Genomic DNA, 10,257 nt, shown 5'->3' with positions numbered 1-10,257 from the left:
ACATGGCGGACTCACCATATGCCTCTTCAATCATTTTTTAAGTTTTAGCCACAGGTTTTTTGAGTTTTGAACAAAACTTGAATAAGTAGCACTGCTCTAAAATTGACTGCATCTTGTGTGATGACACAACCACTGAACAAGGGTTTACACGAACAATGATGCTGATGCTTCCACAGCTCGGAGCGGACTGTAGTGCTGGAAATCTGATATCCTCCTCCACCATTCCCCAATGTCGGGGTAGCGCTCGGGACAATAGGAGCATTAGGAAATGACCACTTGCATTACTTTTTGATCATACCTTGTATGTTACATTTACAAGTTCTTAAAAATTTTACTTTCAATCTTCTCTGTGGCCATCAGGCTATTAGAACTAGCCACAGTAAGAGTATCAACTACCAACAGAACTTGTTCTGTTTAATATAAAAGAAACTGATGTAATTTAAGACAATCAGAGCTAAATATTTTGTTGTTTATATTGTAGGTCATTCATATATAGCATCACAAAGTTTGTTGTTGACAAGAAGTATTTGTTTCAAAGGAATAGATGGATACATTCAGTGGATGCAACAGGGAGACATGATATCAAGAGTGTCTTTGCTGTACATAAAAAGGCTGTTACCCTGCTGCATACATTTTCTGAGAAAAAGAAATGCTATCATTCCGAGATATATATTTTCGAGACCAACTTGGAGGCTTCTCTCTTCAGCAGCCTCTTCTACTCAATGCATGAATACTGAGGCCAATTACCATGTAATGCTTTTTCTTATAACTTACTAAGACTAACAGTATTTGGGAAATACCGTGCTTCTCATTAGGATTCCATATTTTTACTTGGTTCAGTTTTAATGCCTTGAGTTTCTGACTATTTGCTAAATTACTCCTGGTGAACACTGGAACTTGTTCTAGTAATGTGTCACAACAATAATCTTCCCTATCCTTTGGCAATCATTACATTTGGAATCAACATCTGATGCTGTCACATTACTGCTAATAATAATAATAATAATAAAATAATAATAATGAAACAATACAATTTTATTATATTTAGGATTCAATTAGTTTATCAATTAGGAATTGAATAGGGTTGTTTGTCTTCAATATTTTGTTTCATTTTCTGATCTCATTCTTTTGTAGGAATTTAATTGCTGGTCTTCCCATGTCTCTCTTCACATGACATCCTGGACGACTTTCATACTTGTTCCAAGAATAATCTTGTTTCAGTCAATTTAGTCCTCTTTTTTCTCATTAATGAATCTTACATTGTCAGAGAAAGCTTGCTTTCATCTGGAAAGAGGAATTTTCTGTCTATTTGGTTGAAGACACACATATTGTTAGATTTGTTTCACACACTCTATCTTTCACATTTCAGAACTTTTAGGTGGCAATCAACTTCTGTAGTTTTTATACTTAAATTCAGGATGAACTTACTAGTTATGTTTTTACCACAACTAATATATAAGTTAGCAGTAGGAGATAAAACTGCAGCTATTTTGTGTAACTAAGAGAACAACAGCTTTTCTCAAAGTACTTTCTTTTCTGTTAAATTTATCTCATTAAGTTATGCCTATGTAAGTGCAAATTGTACAGACAGTCCAAATGAAACTGGCCTGAAAAATGCTTATGAAAAGAATTTTAGGGTGTAGTGTCCTGTGTATAACAAGGTCATTAGAGAAAGCACAAACTGGCATGAGGGAAGGAAACTAGCCCTGTCCTTTTCAACAGAATCATCCTGGCACATTCCTTAAGTACTTTAGGAAAACCACCAAACCTGTATTAGGATTGTCGAATGTCAGTATTGTCATCTGGACCACCAGCTCAAAGAGTGAAAAATGTTTATGAGCTGTGACATGATTTAGTCCATTTATTGAATAGAGCAGCTCTTTGCAGAAGATGCTGGAAATGCCACCACTGATGATGTATTGGTGAATGTGTTGAACAATAATTCCCATCTGCACAGTTCAGAAAGCTGGTGGGGGGAGGGCAGAGCCTAGTTGGGAGTTATTCTTACAACACATACTCCACTCCTAAAATCATCCAGGCCTTAATCTACAATAATATACTGTTCCCATACCCTCCAGCCAATAGTTGTTGCCCCTCTGTCCTATCACCTCCTCACTGTTCATGTCCCCTCACCCTCATTGTGCACTGCTCTCTGCCAATACACCCATTGATCTTTCCCTCCTCTTCTTTTCCCTTTTCCATTTCCCTTGTCCTGCTGCCTTTTAGTCCCTGCATGCTCTGCCACACAGTGCCCTTCTCTCCTATCACCCGTACCCTTATATCCCTCTCCTTTCCCCATCCCACTCTGGATTGCTGCTTTCATTCAGTGTGAGAGTTGCATTCAGGCTGGAGTGGCTGAAGATAGTGATCATGTGTGCATGAGGTGTGGATGCTTTTGTGTGTGAGTGTGTGCAGTTTTTTTCTGTAGAAGACTTTGGCTGAAAGCTCAACGTGTAACGGTCTTTAGGTTTTGCCTGTCTGTCTGCAATTCAACATGTCAACTTTAAAACGAGTAGGAATATAACTGCTTCATAATGTTGTTGAAGTAAAACAATCGTCAGCCTAGAAACTGGCTTGAGCACCACAGAGTTTGCTAGATAGTCTGAATGGAAGCGGTATTGCCCTTGCCTCCCTCCAATTTCAATATTTGTTTGTCAGATATTAAAAGAGAAATTTACAATCAAGTTTGATCTCCCAGTCACTTTGCAACTTGTAATCTTGCACATACAGAAAGCACTGATTGAAGAAAATCCTAGAATTAACTGGAATTGAATCTCCACAACTTTAAACTTTTAATATGATACTTACCCACTAAATGACACTATCTGAAACATAACCATGAGGAAAAGGCAAGTTGGATAAACAAAGAGGAAAAGGCAAGTCGAATAAACAAGCATCAATACTTTGCAATTAAAATATAATGAACACTACTACATTTTATTTCTGTCCTGTAATGTTGTGAGGTAAAGACATTGAGTTCTGGTCCCATATCCGTGGGTGCAGCAAAAAGCAGCAATATGTCGATGCACAGATACAAGTTTTCAAATATTGAGATGAAAATGTGGAACCACACATAAGTCATCTTACTGCTACTCAACAATATGCCAGAAAGAGATAACATGATGTAGGTAAAACAGTTACAGCACACACACCTAAACCAACTTTCCCTAATTACACTTTGTACTTGGGAGCTTCATACTGTCACAGTCAAAAACAACTTTAGATGGTCGTGTATATGTAGTTTATTACATACTACCAAAAAACAATAAGAAGTTGAGGTAATTCCGCAGCATAGTGTAGTGAGGAGTGGCCACACAGCTGGAGATATTGCATTGTTATCAGTGGGATGATGCTCGTAGGCATAGCAGAGAATGTTATTCGATTAAGACATGAGAAGGTGGTATTAATAGCTTCCTACCACAAGTGTGGCACCACTGATAAGCTGCTAGCTACTATACAATGTCAGCTGTCCTACAGGGTTAAAGGAAGGATTTTCACAGAACTTCAAGTGATAGGATCAAAAAAGGTCAATGCATACTGCAGTCATTAAAGAAAGAGTGGGGTTGGTGGAGACAAGACTTTGGTACAAGTGCTGCCAGGGCTCAAGAATTCAGTCTTCGGATGTAAGTTTTTTGACACAGTGTGTGGCCAAATGAGGCCCCTCATTCGTTTCCTGGATTAGTTGTAGGTATTTGAATAGGGTTTTTATCTGAGAGCAATTGAAGTCTTTAGTTTGGTACTGACTACCCTCAGCATGGTACCTACAGAAAAGACAATTTGTTCACCTAACACCAGATATGTGATACAAGTTCTTTTCAGTACCACCCAGTATACACAATTTTGTTCCTAACACAAATAGTTAGGCTTTCATGGCCAGTATCAATTACAATAAAATCTTTTGCATGTCATATAAAATAGATTACTAAAATAAAAAATGTTTCAGCTGTGTTGCAGCAACCTTCCTCACACTAGACTAGACTATGTCCTGAAGGAGGACACTGTAAAATGGCTGAAACGTGTGTCATTTTAGTATTAAATGTGATGATGTGGCTGTACACCTCAAAAGATTTTAATGTAATTTAATCCTGTTGCCTATTATCTACCTATATGTCTGGAATGTGACAGTATGCTTTACAAAATTAATTGTATCACCGCACAAATAGGTCTAAACATTATGCCATATGAATATAAACCGCAAACTGACAGTCAAACTGTTGCTGGTTCAAAATTAACAGTGTTACCTTTACATGCTTTTTGTTTCAACAAACTGCAGATCACTACTATCCAATGAGTGTAAAATTTAGGCCACAAGATGAAGAAGAAAGAAATTGATCTATGATAAATTAACATCTGCTTAAATATAAACATTTAAAAAAAATGTCTTCCACTCTTTTACAATTACAACAAAATATAGCTTAGAACATATTTGAAATGGTTTCATACAGTCAACAACGAACAAGATAAGTGGTGTAATCACAAAAACAAGTCGAAAGAATTTATTTACATATAGAAAATAATACTGTATGTAACTTTAAAATTATTTCCCACACAAAATGGGGTTACTGAGACCACATAAATTCTTCTAACAAAGCAAACCAAACAAATTTAACTGTAAATATAAACAAACGAAACTGTCAACATTATCTCTTTAGGCTGAAGCATCAACAGACTTCAAAATGTAAATGTAAAACACATTACAGTTACAAACTTTGCACCCAAAATCCGCTGAAATATGGCTAATTATTTGTACAAAATATAAGACATAAAACAACAAGACTTTGTACTGCTTTTAAGCGTAATATCATAAACCCTGTTCAGCGTGGCACCTCGTGTGGGAGAGTAAACAGTTTTTCTTGTTGAACGATTTGCCACAAGTCCTACAAGTGTAAGTTTTACTATCAAGGTGGACCTTCTTGTGTGAGCTGAGGTACCAGTGGAAGTGGAAGCCCTTCCCACAAATATCACAGACAAAGGGACGGTGCTCGCCATGTGTCCTGAGATGCTTCTGCAGCACATCCTGGTCACTGTAGCTCTTGCAACACACAGCGCAAACATAGTCGCACGACGCAGATCGGCTATCACCGTCACCCTCCGGGGGTGCTTCCTCCTCTGCCTCCACTGCAGTGTCTGTGAGGGAAGCGGGCCCATGGGAGCGCCGGTGTTTCGTCAGGTCGGCTCGTCGAATGTACTCGTTGCCACACAAATTGCAAGGGAAACGTTCCCCAGTGTGTACGTTCCTGTGGATGTTGAGGTTCGTCTTCCACTTAAAAGACTTTCCACAAGTATCACAGGTGAAAGGTGTGTCCTGTAAGTAGCAAGATATACCAATAAAAGGATGCGTAAAACATTGCTCAGAGACGAGAAACGAAGAAAAATGTCACACAATACTTAGAGGTTCCTAAATATCAATGTGGTCCTGTGGATATAGCTAGATAAGAAGCAGCTATTTAATATAAGTGAAAAAGGGCTAATATTTTCCCCCTCTCCCTCCACAGTAACTGTCATATGCAACATGCACACACACACACACACACACACACACACACTCACACACACTCACATACGTCGCACATGTTCCACCTCCTAAACTAAAAGATCAATCTGAACCAAAGTTGATACACACCTCACTTACTGTCTGAAAGGAAGCACTGAGGGGATGAGGTGTGACATGACATTTTTAGGATAGCATATCCCACTTGCAAGCCCTGTGATGATGAAAGACGTTTATGACATTTAGAAGTAAGTAAGTACATATCGTGACATCCAACTGTGGGAAATGTTATTATGGTATGTCTAGATGGAAGAATACTTCTAAAAGACAAAATGGGGAGTGAGCATCCCCAAATGCTATGTGGGGGTGCTTGTTTCTTGGTATCATGCTTTGAAGCTGTTTAGAGACAAGAAGAGAAAGGGGAAAGGTCGTGACCATAATGGACACTGTAACAAATGACTGCTGAATTGGCTTATGTGATATATAATTCCTGTCTTGTTATTGCACAAGCTAAATATGTATAAAACAATCTGTCAACCCACTTAGTATATGAAATAGTGTTGTTGTAAAAGAAAGTGTGAATACAGGAAGTTTAAAGTTCAGTTGTTTACACTATTCAAGTAGCTTGGAGGCCTCTCCAGTTTGTCTGACGAACCGGTTACAGGCTCTGTCTCAGGCTGATACTGATCTTCGGCCTGACATGGCTGCTTGTCCTGTTCCAGAGGTTGCCCCCTCAGTCTGCAAGATCCGGGCGGTCGCAGAGGGTGGGCTTACTGGTAGTTGGGAGCTCCAACGTCAGGCGCGTAATGGGGCCCCTTAGGGATATGGCAGCAAGGGAGGGGAAGAAAACCAAAGTGCACTCCGTGTGCATACCGGGGGGAGTCATTCCAGATGTGGAAAGGGTCCTTCCGGATGCCATGAAGGGTACAGGGTGCACCCATCTGCAGGTGGTCGCTCATGTCGGCACCAATGACGTGGATATGGATCGGAGGAAATCCTCTCTGGCTTCCAGCGGCTATCTGATTTGGTGAAGACTGCCAGTCTCGCTAGTGGGATGAAAGCAGAGCTCACCATCTGCAGCATCGTCGACAGGACTGACTGCGGACCTTTGGTACAGAGCCGAGTGGAGGGTCTGAATCAGAGGCTGAGACGGTTCTGCGACCATGTGGGCTGCAGATTCCTCGACTTGCGCCATAGGGTGGTGGGGTTTCGGGTTCCGCTGGATAGGTCAGGAGTCCACTACACGCAACAAGCGGCTACACGGGTAGCAGGGGTTGTGTGGCGTGGGCTGGGCGGTTTTTTAGGTTAGATGGCCTCGGGCAAGTACAGAAAGGGCAACAGCCTCAACGGGTGCGGGGCAAAGTCAGGACATGCGGGGACCAAGCAGCAATCGGTATTGTAATTGTAAACTGTCGAAGCTGCATTGGTAAAGTACCGGAACTTCAAGCGCTGATAGAAAGCACCGAAGCTGAAATCGTTATAGGTACAGAAAGCTGGCTGAAGCCAGAGATAAATTCTGCTGAAATTTTTACAAACGTACAGACGGTGTTTAGAAAGGATAGATTGCATGCAACCAGTGGTGGAGTGTTCGTTGCTGTTAGTAGTAGTTTATCCTATAGTGAAGTAGAAGTGGATAGTTCCTGTGAATTATTATGGGTGGAGGTTACACTCAACAACCGAGCTAGGTTAATAATTGGCTCCTTTTACCGACCCCCCGACTCAGCAGCATTAGTGGCAGAACAACTGAGAGAAAATTTGGAATACATTTCACATAAATTTTCTCAGCATGTTATAGTCTTAGGTGGAGATTTCAATTTACCAGATATAGACTGGGACACTCAGATGTTTAGGACAGGTGGTAGGGACAGAGCATCGAGTGACATTATACTGAGTGCACTATCCGAAAATTACCTCGAGCAATTAAACAGAGAACCGACTCGTGGAGATAACATCTTGGACCTACTGATAACAAACAGACCCGAACTTTTCGACTCTATAAGCGCAGAACAGGGAATCAGTGATCATAAGGCCGTTGCAGCATCCCTGAATATGGAAGTTAATAGGAATATAAAAAAAGGGAGGAAGGTTTATCTGTTTAGCAAGAGTAATAGAAGGCAGATTTCAGGCTACCTAACAGATCAAAACGAAAATTTCTGTTCCGACACTGACAATGTTGAGTGTTTATGGAAAAAGTTCAAGGCAATCGTAAAATGCGTTTTAGACAGGTACGTGCCGAGTAAAACTGTGAGGGACGGGAAAAACCCACCGTGGTACAACAACAAAGTTAGGAAATTACTGCGAAAGCAAAGAGAGCTTCACTCCAAATTTAAACGCAGCCAAAACCTCTCAGACAAACAGAAGCTAAATGATGTCAAAGTTAGCGTAAGGAGGGCTATGCGTGAAGCTTTTAGTGAATTCGAAAGTAAAATACTAGGTACCGACTTGACAGAAAATCCTAGGAAGTTCTGGTCTTATGTTAAATCAGTAAGTGGCTCGAAACAGCATGTCCAGACACTCCGGGATGATGATGGCATTGAAACAGAGGATGACAAGCGTAAAGCTGAAATACTAAACACCTTTTTCCAAAGCTGTTTCACAGAGGAAGACCGCACTGCAGTTCCTTCTCTAAATCCTTGCACAAACGAAAAAATGGCTGACATCGAAATAAGTGTCCAAGGAATAGAAAAGCAACTGGAATCACTCAACAGAGGAAAGTCCACTGGACCTGACGGGATACCAATTCGATTCTACACAGAGTACGCGGAAGAACTTGCCCCCCTTCTAACAGCCGTGTACCGCAAGTCTCTAGAGGAACGGAAGGTTCCAAATGATTGGAAAAGAGCACAGGTAGTCCCAGTCTTCAAGAAGGGTCGTCGAGCAGATGCGCAAAACTATAGACCTATATCTCTGACGTCGATCTGTTGTAGAATTTTAGAACATGTTTTTTGCTCGAGTATCATGTCGTTTTTGGAAACTCAGAATCTACTATGTAGGAATCAACATGGATTCCTGAAACAGCGATCGTGTGAGACCCAACTCGCTTTATTTGTTCATGAGACCCAGAAAATATTAGATACAGGCTCCCAGGTAGATGCTATTTTTCTTGACTTCCGGAAGGCGTTCGATACAGTTCCGCACTGTCGCCTGATAAACAATGTAAGAGCCTACGGAATATCAGACCAGCTGTGTGGCTGGATTGAAGAGTTTTTAGCAAACAGAACACAGCATGTTTTTATCAATGGAGAGACGTCTACAGACGTTAAAGTAACCTCTGGCGTGCCACAAGGGAGTGTTATGGGACTATTGCTTTTCACAATATTTATAAATGACCTAGTAGATAGTGTCGGAAGTTCCATGCGCTACAATTTTCTAATGCTGCAACTTCTCTGTATACTACAGCATCATCCGCGAAAAGCCGCATGGAACTTCCAACACTATCTACTAGGTCATTTATATATATTGTGAAAAGCAATGGTCACATAACACTCCCCTGTGGTACGCCAGAGGTTACTTTAACGTCTGTAGACGTCTCTCCATTGATAACAACATGCTATGTTCTGTTTGCTAAAAACTCTTCAATCCAGCCACACAGCTTGTCTGATATTCCGTAGGCTCTTATTTTGTTTATCAGGCGACAGTGCGGAACTTTATCGAACGCTTTCCGGAAGTCAAGAAAAATAGCATCTACCTGGGAGCCTGTATCTAATATTTTCTGGGTCTCATGAACAAATAAAGCGAGTTGGGTCTCACACGATCGCTGTTTCAGGAATCCATGTTAATTCCTACATAGTAGATTCTGAGTTTCCAAAAACGACATGATACTCGAGCAAAAAACATGTTCTAAAATTCTACAACAGATCGATGTCAGAGATATAGGTCTATAGTTTTCCGCATCTGCTCGACGACCCTTCTTGAAGACTGGGACTACCTGTGCTCTTTTCCAATCATTTGGAACCTTCCATTGCTCTAGAGACATGCGGTACACGGCTGTTAGAAGGGGGGCAAGTTCTTTCGCGTACTCTGTTTAGAATCGAATTGGTATCCCGTCAGGTCCAGTGGACTTTCCTCTGTTGAGTGATTCCAGTTGCTTTTCTATTCCTTGGACACTTATTTCGATGTCAGCCATTTTTTCGTTTGTGCAAGGATTTAGAGAAGGAACTGCAGTGCAGTCTTCCTCTGTGAAACAGCTTTGGAAAAAGGTGTTTAGTATTTCAGCTTTACGCGTGTCATCCTCTGTTTCAATGCCTTCATCATCCCGGAGTGTCTGGATATGCTGTTTCGAGCCACTTACTGATTTAACGTAAGACCAGAACTTCCTAGGATTTTCTGTCAAGTCGGTACATAGAATTTTACTTTCGAATTCACTGAACGCTTCACGCATAGCCCTCCTTACACTAACTTTGACATTGTTTAGCTTCTGTTTGTCTGAGAGGTTTTGGCTGCGTTTAAACTTGGAGTGAAGCTCTCTTTGCTTTCGCAGTAGTTTCCTAACTTTGTTGTTGTACCACGGTGGGTTTTTCCCGTCCCTCAGAGTTTTACTCTGGGACTGAAAGGCTATTTACAACTTATACACAAACCAGATGGCAGTTATAAGAGCTAAGGGACATGCAAGGGAAGCAGTGGTTGAGAAGGGAGTGAGTCAGTGTTGTAGCCTATCCCTGATGTTATTCAATCTGTACACTCAGTAAGCAGTACAAGAAACCAAAGGAAAATTTGGAGTAGGAATGAAAATTCAGGGAGAAGAAATAAAAACTATGAGGTTTTGG

At 40.9% G+C, this 10,257-nt stretch overlaps 1 protein-coding gene across 1 annotated transcript in view; it reads right to left on the bottom strand.

Annotated features, from left to right (window-relative positions):
* Positions 1-2,933: 2,933 nt before the first annotated feature.
* The window catches only part of LOC126163088 (uncharacterized), a 102,608-nt gene continuing 95,284 nt past the window's right edge, over positions 2,934-10,257 (bottom strand). Inside the window, exon 7 of the mRNA XM_049920000.1 lies at positions 2,934-5,305. Within this exon, the coding sequence (XP_049775957.1) occupies positions 4,802-5,305 (504 nt within the window). The 3' untranslated portion in view covers positions 2,934-4,801. The remainder of the gene's footprint in view (positions 5,306-10,257) is intronic.

The sequence above is a fragment of the Schistocerca cancellata genome, chromosome 2, assembly GCF_023864275.1.
Source record: "Schistocerca cancellata isolate TAMUIC-IGC-003103 chromosome 2, iqSchCanc2.1, whole genome shotgun sequence".
Lineage (NCBI taxonomy): Eukaryota > Metazoa > Arthropoda > Insecta > Orthoptera > Acrididae > Schistocerca > Schistocerca cancellata.
The sequence above is the reverse complement of the archived record's forward strand: the minus strand, read 5'-3'. Positions and strand labels throughout refer to the sequence as shown.